The sequence below is a fragment of the Seriola lalandi genome, unplaced genomic scaffold (assembly GCF_002814215.2).
Source record: "Seriola lalandi dorsalis isolate HSWRI2012SDOR001 ecotype SW California unplaced genomic scaffold, Sedor1 jcf7180002054325, whole genome shotgun sequence".
Classification (NCBI taxonomy): Eukaryota; Metazoa; Chordata; class Actinopteri; order Carangiformes; family Carangidae; genus Seriola; species Seriola lalandi.
Window position 1 is genome coordinate 337732 of NW_019524878.1, and position 13327 is coordinate 351058.

A 13327-nucleotide genomic window follows, 5' to 3' on the forward strand; every position below is an offset into this window, starting at 1 on the left:
GGGGGGGGGGTGAAGTGTAAAAAGTTGACTGATGAAGAGCTCGACACGATTCTTGCAAGTCCAGAAGATCACAAGTGGCTGTGATTGCTTGAGATTATTTAACAGTTTCTGTTAATAGTGAGTTTGGTATTTTAAATTCTGCAAAATGTCTTACTGTTGCAGGAACTATTTTGTCGCTGTAATTTCCCCATTAGGTGAAATCTTTCCCAAAAACTGTCGCGCATCATTTCTCGCTTTCCCAGAATGTTATTCCTCAGGTCTTGGAGCTCTTGAATGGAGCTATAGTCAGTGAAACTGGGCCTTAAGATGCATGTTTATTTATTTTCTAGGGTGCATTTTACCAGTAAATGTGAAGGCAGAATTTAATTGATTTGTGGTTAAGTGGTTGGATGCTGCAACGCAGGTTCAAAGAGGGAAAACGTCAGTCACACGTTTATACACTGTTTCCCTTCGCGCAGGTCATAAAATACTGTTTTAACCGTTACAAGTTGCACTGCAACGACGCGGCCTGTGCATTATATTCTCCTGGTGGAAAAAACAGGTAGATCAGCAGAGAGAACTTTAACTGCCAATCATGTAAAAATTAAAAACTTTTTCTTTTTGTGTGTGTGTTTGTTTTTTTGTTTTTTTATGAGCGAGGGAACGGAAGCAGGTTGTTAAACCCCCTCTGGCAAACAGGCGGCAATTTTTCCGGCTGAGGAAAAGTCAAACAGAGACATAAAAAACAAACAGTTGAACAGTGTGCAGGTTTCACTGTTTGCCCGTCCCCTTCTGCACCTATTTGAACAGGCGTCACTGTGTGTGTGTGTGTGTGTGTGTGAATAGGTGTGCACATTAGATAAACTACAATCAATTATTGTTCAGCCCTGTTAGAGACTCACTGTAACTCAATAGGCGTGGGTGCACAGTCCTCCTCTCCTCCTGCCTGTCCTCCTTCCCCTCTTCTTTCTCTTCTACACTCTCTCCTCCTTTGTCCCTGCTCTCCGTCTATCACCTCAGCCCCTGGAGGGGGTTAATGGGGGGGATTTCCCCCCAAAAAAAGATAATCCTCCTGTTTTTCAGAGATAGACGAGAAGCGGCAGAAAAAGAGAAGAGGAGGAAGAGGAGGAGGAGAAGAGGTCTGTCTAAAGATAACGTTTAAACTTCTGCCTGCGATTTCATTATGTGGGGTCAAATGTTTGTATATATAGAAACGTTGTGGCCTATTATTTTTAGCTTCTGAAAGCAGAGAGAAATATTGTGTAATACTGTGTAATTAAATTCTTTAAAATGTCATTTTTCATTCCTGTGAACACCACAAACAACTCCATGGATTGCTTCTCTGATAACTTAAGATGCATATACGCACAGGGGTTGTGACATTTTACATTTTACTTCTTTCAGGAACAAACATCAGCAGCAAAGACAGTTAACTGATATCTGATAGAAGGTCAATATCAGCTTAAAAAAAATCAATATAACGCTAACCGAGATTTCCACAAATACGTCCATAACCAATCAACTGGAGGACAAACACATAAATACAAACACACACACACACACACACACACACACATATACACACTTCAGCAGTAAACTGCAACCATGCGTTTGCCCGGTGGCAAATCAACAGAGCTCCTTCCTCAATATCAACAGGAAACCCCTCCTCCAGGAAGCTATTAACAGGTTATGGGATCATGTTCACAATGCACTAAAGAGACACACACACACACACACACTCGAGGGTTTACACCATGCTTGTGCTGTAAAACCAGCCCTGTGTGCACTTAATGAGATCGAATTGGAAGCGAAGGTGGAAATTGGTCGTTAACTGTTTGCATCCGACTCCTTCTCTCCCGCTCTTGTTCACTCGAGGTTTTGCAACTGGGTTTGTTTGTGCGAGTCTGTGTTTCCACAAACAGGGAAACAGTGACAAGAGTTGAGACCAAATCTTGAGATTTTTTTTGAGATTGAGATGAAACCGAATACAATCTTTACGCTTCAACGCACTTCAATCTCCGCTCAAAGATCCACTTACTTCCTTGCTCGGCAGCTCTTGATCATTATCGCGCCGTCTTCATCAGCAGTTGAAAGTTTGGAACTGTAGATCGTCAAACTTGTCATTCCTGTCAGCACTTTAAGATCTTCTCGACCGCGTTGGCTCAAAGGTTGAGCTTCACAATTCATTCTTGACCCTGGAAACAGCAGCTGCCAAAACAATCGCAGTAAGTGGACCTTGAGTCAGTTCCAAGACATTTCACTTTATCGGTGACTGACATTTTTGTTTTCATATGGTTATTTCCTAGAAAGCATTAGTGGGGAAACAAAATCTATGTTATCCAAATTAGTGATTCTGAGGTAATTGTGACTGAAAATTTACACAAAACCAAAAAGTGACCCAGAAATGTAAAATAAATCACCAATAACTCCCTTTTTTACTGGCGATAAAAGTCCAATCTGGGTGGTCGGGTAGCTTGGGGGTTAAAGCACCAACCATCATTTCCTGTCGTCTCTGCACCGTCTGTTATAAAGGCATAAAAAAGGCCCCCAAAACGGCCCCAATCCATAACTTTTAAATCATATAAATCAGGACTAGATTTACACTCATAAGTCAAGATAAAGTAAAGACCAGTTCAGAGTGAGGATGTCACAAGTATAGGAAATAAAATGTAATCACGCAATGTAAAACAGGAACCTTGCAGAAAGTAGTGATTAGAGAAACAAGTTGATGTTGGTCTAAAATTACTGTTTGTTTTTTTCTTTTAAAATTCTAATGTTACATGAAGTTTCCACCAGTCCAACAGTTTTCTCTCCCTCTCTCAGCAGGCCGCATCACTTTAACTGGAAGAGAAGAGAAGATGCAGGAGGAGGAAAACCAGTAAAACCATGTGGGGGTGAAGGATGTGGTGGGGAGAGCAAACAGCAGCCAGCGGAGAGAGCTCCCCTCTTTGTGTGGCTTTTTTTCTTCTTTTTTACTGCTTCCTCCCGACCTGGCCGCATCGCTCACCACATCTCCACCACTGGAAAAACATAAACAGCTAAAGTCTCCACGCTGGGGGGGGGGGGGGGGGAGAGAGAGAGAGAGAGAGAGAGAGAGAGAGAGAGAGAGAGAGAGCCAAAACAGTCACTGGTGGAGACAAGAGGCACTGTGACACGTATCAAATGAACAGGCGTCACCAGACAACAACAAGTGAGAGTGTCATGGCCGCATGGAGGCCAGCGACCGCCAGGAAAATAAAAAAAAGTGACAGATGAGAAGTTGGGGATGATAGAAATTAAAATACTCAGGGGTGAATCGAAATGATGTAAAGATGTCACCAGTGTGACCAGTCCAAATTAATTTTTCTAAATAAGCATAAAGAATATGGAATAAAGGTCTGTATCAGCCATTCAATGAAATTCAGAAAACAAAAACAATTTTCTAAGGCCGATGAAAATGAAATGTTTGCAATTTCACGGCAGTCAAAACTTTTAAGAGTCCAGGTTCAGATTGGAGATGTTTTAGTCTTTGCAGACACTCTGTTAACATTAACATTCCTATCAAAATAAAAGCAGTTGTCTGATAGGGATACAGACAATACAAATAACATTAGAGCAATATAATATTTTTTATTCATATAAATTATATCTATATGAGGAGGTGTAATTGAGGCAATACTTAACACACAACCTGGTTTTAAAAACACATGGCATTATGCAGAGATGCAAACAGTACAACGAAAAAGTGATGCAGCAGAAGCAACCAACTCCTAAATTACGTGCTAATACACACGTGTAAACACACACACACACACACACACACACACACACACACACACACAGAGGTCATACAGCAGACAAGCACCGTCTGTTTCCATAGCTGCAGCTGTCCGGATTGGATGTAACATCCATATCAACACACACACACACACACACACACACACACACACACACACACACACACAGAGAAATGGAATGAGAGCTTGGCTGTACAGCTGGATATTCCTAAGAGGTGAAGAAAGATAAAGAAAATATGTTGCTATTACACACACACACACACACACACACACACACACACACACACACACACACACACACACAGAAAGTTACATCAGCCCCCAGCCAAATCCTGATTAACCCACTGACCCCTGAGAAAGACCACCATGGTGGACATTCAGTATCATACACACATGTCCAGCAGTCTCGGTGAAGCAGTACTTTTCAGTCTGTGTTTGTGCTGCAGTCTCACAGGGGGGGGGGGGGGGGGGGGGGTCGTCCTCAAGTGAAACGGACAGGTGATCCATCCGTCCCCTCGCTCTCCGTCCTCCGCCTCCCTCTGGATGCTCGCATGTCCTTGAGAATCTTGGACTGGTGGAGAAGACACTCCTTCAGCTTGTCCTCAGTCAGGGTGAGACGCTCCTCCAACACTGAAACAGTCTGTGTGCGGAGTGAGGACACGGGGCGGGAGGGTATAATAATTATAAAGCTGTCATAGATTAATTACACAGGCAATAACATAAGAGCTAAAGAGAGACAAAAGAGGCCTTTTAGCTCTTGTGTCACGTCTCGTTGTTTTGTTAGGACGGCAGCACTTTGGCCTTGATGCAGAGAGAAGCGCAGCATGGCCACTTTCTCCCAAATATAACACACACACAGCAAAAATCAGTTTCCTGGAGCTGCTTGGACCTGCATCGTTTTTCTGACTTTTTCATTTCCGTGCATCCATTTTATGCTACATAATGTTTTTACGTTTCACTGCGTTGTTGAAAAAATACTGTGTGTAGACAAAATGCTGGCTCTATAAAGAAATAATTTGCGTTGTTCTCTCTCAATAACAAACACAGTGAAGCCATGTCAGTGTGCGGTTGGTCGGGTTTGATTTTCATCAAAAAAATAGCTGTTGAATGAATAAGACGAATAAATCATGAATCTATTCAAATTAAATTAAATGCAGAACTAATCCAGTTGCATGTGTAAATCATTAGCCTAATGTGTCTCTGCTCAGCTGCTGGTGACAGCTGTTTAAACAGGTGCGGAAGGGAACAGGTAAACCGTATAATCTACTTCTAGTGGCTTCTGTGCTTGTTTGTTTTTTCTTTTTTTTATTATCTTTGTTTGACTTGACCTTGAAAAGCGCTGCATGTTCAATAGAGGGGATTACTAACCTGCTTCCACTGTGTGTCTCATTCAGAAAAATGTATCAGATTCCTATCTAGTGTTGTAAAGAGAGATCCATCTAAGCTGTTGTCCTGCTTCCCACACTTTCATATCAGTTTCCCAATTTTTACACTTGCACTTTGGGGATTTCACAACCTGCCAGTATCGGGAGTTTGGAGCTTTGCTAATAACTGACCTGCGTGAGAATATCCAGCTGTTGAACAATGTGTCCCAGCGTAGAGTCCAGACACGATGGATGACCGGAGAGAACTTCCAGTGGGTGCGTCTCCCCTCTCTCCTCTTCTTCTTCCTCTCTCCTTCCTCTTCCTCCCCCGCCAGCCTCCGTCTGGCTCCCAGCAGTCGAACCCGCCCTCCCGCCGCTTTTTCCCACCTTCAGTCCTTCCACTCTTGAACTGGCGGCATGGCGCGCCGGCAAGCCGTTGGAGTGGTGACTGTTGGCGGCGGACCGCGTGGGCGTCAAGTGCATCCGACCGTTTAAGAGCTGGAGATGAAAGCGAGAAAGCAAGATTGGCTTTTAGCTGATTTATTATTTGTGCCGGTGTTTTCTTCAACATAAGTGCTGGGCTCAGGTCCACCTCGTCAATTGCATTGTATCCAAAGTGAAACCCACATTAAATCAAATCAGCCTGGTGATAACCCCGACAGTTAATTGAGGACATGCCACCGAAGACAATGGGCTCTCAAAAAGTTCTCCTTTAATGATGACGTTCAGGAGCACCATTAAAGGCGCCTTTAAGTGTCTGGCCTGCTTCAACAACCTGCTGGGAACGACAGGAAATGGAAATGTACAGGAAGAGGGGACTAGAAATATTAAGTGTGCTCACTTCCTGCAGTTGAAACATCTGAAGCAGCCTTTAAATGTCTTAAAGGTCCCATATTTTACACTTTTCCTGTGTTTTATTTGAAGTGTTGATCCATTAGAAGATATATTTGTGGTTAACAACGGGTCAGTGAGCCAATCAAAAGAGAGGCCCAGAGACTCTCCTCTGATTGGCTGACTCTTTTCTGAGTGATCTAATAAAAATATAGAAAATTTCAGTTAAAAACACTCAGAGAAACCAAATCCTGCAAGGTTTGGATGGTGGGTTCAGGTGGGCGGGGCGCTGACTGCTTTGTTGTGACATCACAAAGTTACAGAAGTCCTGATGGCTGGTTTTAAGGCTCAGTTTCTGAATACAGGCTGTGTGCATTTCTCTGTGGACTGATTGTTCTGATACTTTCACAGTATTAATATAAAACCTAGACCTGATCTATAATCAAAGAAGAAATTGAAATCTACCTCTATATAATATGGGACCTTTAAAAAGTTGATTCTCTGGTGCTTTCGGTGCTGATGTTGGAGGCAACATCAGTGTTTCCAATGGGAATAACAACACTAACAACACACCATATAATAAACAAGCCCTAAACGTAGTCGGCTTCATCGCCATTTTTTCATCATTTTGAAATGAGAGCGGAAGATGCAGGAGTATTAATTAGACTGACAAACCTGCAGCACTGATACATAAAGCTAGGCCGGGTCAGCCAACATCCTCCCTGTCTCATTGTTCTGTCAGAGCAGGCCTTGAATCTGTTGTAACTTGGCAGACTGAAGGAGGAGGATGACTCACACTGCTGGATGACTGACTGAGCGACAGACTCTGTGACTGACTGACTGACTGACTGACTGACTGACTGACTGACTGACTGACTGACTAACTAACTTGTTGGCTAAAGACAAGTTCACAAGGTCATGTGCAAAGCAAAGGCAGGGGAAGCAACAGCCAAAGAGTAAAACAGAGAAGACTTCGTTTTTTCGTTTATTGACACAAAACGATGCTCCTTTTCATGAGTAAAAGAAAAACAGGTGGAAAAGGAGACTGAAAAAAGAAAGAAAAAACAGAGAGAACATTATGTTCACTTTCACCAGGGACACATTTCCCTCGTTCATCATTTATCCAGGCAGAGTCGACAGCATGACTTCACATCTAAAGAGTTTCACACATGCACAACAGTTGCTTTACAGCATAGGCAAAGTCTGCTAGCAGTGGCTGCTGAGAAGCTCTTTTAAAGTGTTGAAGTGCTTTTCTCAAGGACAGCTCTGGGGCTTCGGTATTCAGACTACCAACTTTTTAGTCACATGGCTTCCCCTTTGACTTTGACTTCAATGAGAATTTGAAACTCATATGACCAGAAAGTCACGTCAAAAGAAACTAATCTATTCATAAACTGAATTAAAGTATATTGATGAAGTGACTGTCAGATAAAAGTCAGCTATAGAAGGATTATATGTTTCCATCTAAGGTCTTCAGCTGACTCCCAGACACTTTTTGTCCTTTCACCATGAATACAGGAACACAGTCCAACGTGTCTTTGACTGCAGTGTTGCCTTCAGATTGCTTGATTTGCCAACCAACAGTCCAAAAACCAAAAATAATAATAAGTCCATTTAAAATGAAAAGCAACAAATCTTGACATTGGAGAAGCTGGGGCTGGTGAATGTTCAGCATTAATTTTTATGTAGAATGATTGAATGATTTCAGCACAAGCTCAAGCGGCCTTCCTTCCTATACACTCATACAGTCTCTGGAAAAACACAGCAAACGACGGCGCTTTGAACAACTGTTCTCAGATCGGCGTCTAGACTCCTGCTAATAATCCGCAGCAAGTGAAGCAAAGTCGGGCTTTGGGCCAAAATAACAGCAGTGTCTTGTGTGAAAGGTGGAAGTGCGTGAAGAGGAACAGAAGGGGGAAAATAAATGAGGGATTTGTCAGGAGGATGGAGGAGGAAGGAAGAGGAGGGTGAAGAGGAGGAGGAGGGTGTCACACATTCCTGGCCTAATGCATGGAGCAATCGATTCCAGCTCGCTTCCTGAGCACTGTCCTCACTTCAAAGGGAGGATGGAGGGAGGCAGGAGAGGAAGGAGGGATGTAGGGAGGAGTGTCGGGGAGAGGAGGGAGGGATGGTTACTCTTAACTCCTGAGTGGAGGTGAACAAAGCTGTCAGTGTGTGGATGGTGAGTCTCTCGATATCTATGCTGTTCCCCTCTCTCTTTATCCTTACCCCCCCCCTTCCTACTCCTCCATGGCCACATCTGGCCAACATCTGCTCAGCTCATTTACACTCAGCAGATCCAGACCTCCGTCCCCCTACACTAACCCATCCCCCACCTCTCGGCCAGGAGGTTTGGGTACAATCTAACATTTAACAGGCTGGATACCCCCGCTGGCCTGAGTGTCAATCAATCACACACACACACACACACACACACACACACACACACACACACACACACAAACACACTAAAACTCGAGAACAGAACAGAGAACTCGGCAATTAAAGAGGTAAATATTGGGAATCATGCAACAAATATATAAAAACAAGCTGGTAACTATTGAGACGATCAGGTGTATACAGCACTACTACTTACTTACTTGCCAGTAATGCAAAAATAAGTGTAATAGATTAATTATTACACTTCCAAAGTTAAAGCATAACATCTACGACAAGAACCTCACAACTACCGAGGGTCATTTCTGAGATAAAATCATCTTGGCTAAGCTCTGCGGTATGTCAGGGGTCACGGCTCGCTGTGTAACCTCCGTCAGTCAGTGGCAGGAATGCGGCGATGGCTCTCTGCCAGCCGGGGTTTTTCTGTCCGATGGGAGATGAGTGGGTGGTTGGGCCGGGGTGGCAGAGCGGAGCGGAGCAGAAACTACATCCACTGTGATAATAAGAGGCCGGTAGGAGTGACGTGACAGGGCCCCAGTGATGATAGCGAGGCAACAATGCCCACGTTGTCTCTTCGTGGACACTGGGGAACGGAGCACTGATGTGCATCGTTGTACTCCGCGGGACACAGATGCTCAGCACAGAGGGAGTGTTGCTGGCGTGAAAAGGAAGAAAAATGTGACATTCTTGATTCAGTGTAACGGGTATGTTTTTTGTGTGTGTTTTTCAGTGTCCAGCTCATAAAACTCACATATTACAAACCGTTTCCACATTCTGCAGCAGTTTTGTGTCTTTGTTTTAAACGCAGCTGATAAATCAGATGTAAAGTGAGAGAGGACGCTGACACTAATCGACCATTATTCACTGCTAATACAGTTGATAGCATGTTACCTGCGAAAAGATTTACCTAACGTAGCAACGTTATTATCAGAGGAGCGGCCCATGTTAAAATGTTAACAGTATCTGTGATGTTTACGATCAAAAGCGTCCTCGAGGGGAAGATCAAAAATAGTCTCCCCTCCATTTCTAAATCAAATCACAGATGTCTGATCAAAAACATGATTAGCATGAGCACCAGGATTAGTTACGCTCTCTCTTTTGGCAGGAAACCTCAGACGCTGTGACCCTTGCATGAAAAAAAAAAAAAAAGCTTTTTGATCTTAATTGAAAGGCCTCTCTGATGTTGCGCCTCCCCTCACGAGCTCCCTGCTCTACCTGAAGCCACATACTCGTCCAAAACTGCCTGATGTTTATTACTAAGCATGATCCTTCACAGCAAGTCCCACTCATTCTGTCAGATGTCGAGGTCATTTGAAGATGAGAATGATGTACATTTTACTTTTGAAATGAAGCTGGAGACCTTTCAGAAAATGCGGCGAATGCACACACACAGTGACTTTATGACACTCCAACTGAAAGTCTAAAATCTAAATTGTAAATGTAACCCAGCAGGGCGACTCATAAGGTGGTCCGTCACGTTGATCAGAGCGTCCTGTCCACCGGAGAGGACACAGATGGGCTCGCCAGCCTCGTGATGATTTAGCATTCACACTGAGCTGCCTGCCCTCATGACGCCAGGCGCTGGCTGTGTTTACATGTTTGACCGCAGTGCAACTAATGTTATAAGGGCTGCTTTAAGACAAGAGCGTGACTGTGCAATGTACTCGAATGAAAGCGACAAGAGCTGTTCAAGGATGAAAAATCAGGGCCAAATCTTCACAATGGTTACCGCCGCAGTAACTTTCAGGTGTTTTGTTGATGTTGCTTTATTATCATTGGCAGGAAACGCTCGGGGGAGGGGGGGGGGCAGTCGTGCTAAACCGCAAAACAGGAAGCACCTTGACGAGGATAAAGGTCGAGCAATGAGGCATTAAAGGTGTAGATTAGGGTCAAGTGATACTAGATGTAGACAAGGCATAGTCACTCTCCATGGGCTAGTAAGAAGTTTTCTGAGAATGCAACCATCAGTGGTTCTGAGCAGCATACAGACAAATATAATATAACAAATATAAACTGGACATCATTACCATAAACCCCTAAATACAGAGCCAGTATAAGCAGTGCGATGGTCGGCTGAGCCATCAGGACAACAGGGACTGATCTGTGTTTTGATTGGTCTTTATTAAAGGACTAACAGTGGCTCACCTGGTAGAAGTGTGTAGCACCACGGCTTAGTCCAAACTGCTGGTTCGAGTCTGAGCTGTGGCCTTTTCCTGCATGTCATTGGTTGGCTTCAATAATTCCATGACTGGTTGGTAAAGTGCTTTAAATTTCCCTTTTCGATACTGTATATGTTCAGAAAAAATCATATATTATTTCAGTATTCTGGTCTTTATAGAATATCTGTGCTACACAAACTCACACAGGCAGAAATACACACACACACACACACACACACACACAGTCCCATTAATAATATTTTCAGCAGAGTGGCGTGAGTGCCTCAAACAATCAGCCAATCAAAGGGGTCTGCGGGTGGTTCACTTTGTCGCTCGCTGTGGCGCGCACAGGAAACGGACTATTAGCAACTGTCAAGCCCCATCTGTTGAGAGTGTGGTAAATAAACCGCTGCTTTACTTCCTCCTGTGCCTTTTATCCAGCGTGTCACGATTACACAGCAGCATGGCTTTTTGTCTGGGAGCTTGTGAGAGGCTGAAAATTAAAAAAATCATCTTGCATGTGTGAGTGGATCAGTGAACGCAAATTGAATTTTAAAAAAGCCCAAAAATAATAATAATAAAGAAGAAACGTGCGTTATCAATCAGCTTGTTGGTGAGTGCGTGTGAGCGCTGTTTTTAAATCAAAAATCTGATATTGGCAACTTATTTACCTCTGACATGATGGATGTGATTCATTTTGAAATTTCATTAAAGAAAAAAAAGAAATGATTTTAAACAATGCCTCTAGTGTTCACCTTTCACGTCAGCGTTCCACTCCTTTCCTGGATTAGACGGTTGGTGTGGTACTGAAATTGGTCCTGTGATGGGAGGGGAGCGTTTGCTGGTCACAGGATGCCATGTAATGCCATTAATAAAGCGGGCTCCATGGAGGGAGGAAATCCTTGTTAAAAATCAAAGCAGGCATTAGCCCTGACCCTCCGCCCCGGTTTCACTTTCCTATTTCTGTAGACCGACACACACTTGCACACGCAAGCAAATGGTTGCCCTCTGGACACTGACACACACACATGCATGTCACGCAGCATGTACACACACGGTACTAGTGACTGTAATCTGTACCAACAGAAGGACACACACACACACACACACACACACACACACACACACACACACACACACACACACACACACACACACACACAAACAATTATCCACTCAACAACTACCACCACAAACACACACAGCTGGAGTCACTCTCCAGAATTCTTCCCCTGATTATTAACAGCAGTCAAAGCCCCACCCTCCTCAGCACCCAGTCACACAGAGGCGACCCTCTTGAACTCGCTGAACCTCTAAAGGCGAAGTTTGTGTTGCATGCTGAAGTGACCCAAATGAGATTTTTTTTTCTTCTTTTGTTTTTTTGCCTCTAAGTGGCTAAAATCAGATTTCTGCTCTGTGTGTGAGATAACACACTCTTACGGAGGCGGACTGTTTTAGGTTGTCAGTCCCATTCTCGTGGACACGATATCTCAGTAACACCTTGCGGGAACTTGGACTTTGGACTGATTAGATTTTTCAGATGGTCAAAGGTCAAAGGTCAAGGTCACAGTGACCTCAGAATACACTTATTAGCCATTACTCAAGACTTCTCGCAGCAATTAAGACAAAATTTCACACCAGTGTCAGTTAATGTCACTGAACCATTATATATTTGCTGTTATTTAAACATCTTGACACAAACTTCTTGACCTTGTAACTTCTTTTCTTTAACCCTCACCCCAACCCAGAACACAGTGCGTACATAACGCAATAGAGTGAGTAACAGTAGAGTTATCACTGATCACGGTGTGTATCTCCATTCATAATAAAGACTTTGATACGTCATTGTAGAAGTAGACCTGCTCAAAACATGACAACTGATGTTTCATTAACATTATTTTGTATAAAGTATAATTAGTCAGTTACATTTGCTTAAATTAAAAGGGAGCCCATCTTTTTTCCACCAACTACCTTTCCCATATTGTATATATCGTCTACCTTTTCCAGCCACTTGTTCACCTTGGAAAGTTCCAGGTTTTTCCAGCCTTTTGTTATTTGTTTAAGAGCTGTAATTCTCAAAATCCAAAACAGGTATAATTGTTCCTTTTGCAGGTTTGTGGGACGTGTTACTAAAGGAATATTTGTTTTTTCTAGATATCTCTCTTTTACTGCATGTCTGTCCTATTGTGTAAAATATCTGACCAGTATTTGTTGTAATGGTGATAGTAGCAGCGGTAGGATTAGTATCCTATGTCAAATCAAATTCAACAGTCTACAAAAAGTAACCTCCTTCCTGTGCGGTAATGAGCAGAAACACACACAATACCTTATTCCCCTCCAGCCCTGACCTTTAACCTTTAACAGGAAGTCAGGTGGCGGCTAGAACTGGCAACCGATCTGAAGCCTCTGTTTTCTGTCGGCATTGCCAAGACACCACATCACAGGATTCATTTTCCATTCATCTCTGTCACACCTAATGTCATGTACCCAGGTGCAGTCTCCACACCCGCACCGTGGCATTGTGTCTCTTCAAACAAAACACACACACACACACACACACACACACACACACAGTTAAGGATGTTCACACCCACACATGAACACACTGCAAGCTGACACGCCAAAACATATGCACACTGGGAAAACAGGCGAGCACACAAAGCACGGGAACACACACACACACACACACACACACACACACACACACACACACACACACACACACAGATACATGTAGCTATAATTTAGCTGGAACCACTGATGTGATCTAACAGGATCTTTGTCAGACGTGCAGCAATGTTAATGTTTTTTAAAAAGCTGG

At 43.4% G+C, this 13327-nt stretch overlaps 1 protein-coding gene across 1 annotated transcript in view; it reads right to left on the reverse strand.

The window, feature by feature from the left end:
• Nucleotides 1-3568: 3568 nt before the first annotated feature.
• poc1b (POC1 centriolar protein B) overlaps nt 3569-13327 on the reverse strand; it is a 42460-nt gene continuing 32701 nt past the window's right edge. Inside the window, exons 11-12 of the mRNA XM_023407018.2 lie at nt 5312-5617; nt 3569-4395 (exon numbers count right to left, since the gene is read on the reverse strand). Of these exons, the coding sequence (XP_023262786.1) occupies nt 4237-4395; nt 5312-5617 (465 nt within the window). The 3' untranslated portion in view covers nt 3569-4236. The remainder of the gene's footprint in view (nt 4396-5311; nt 5618-13327) is intronic.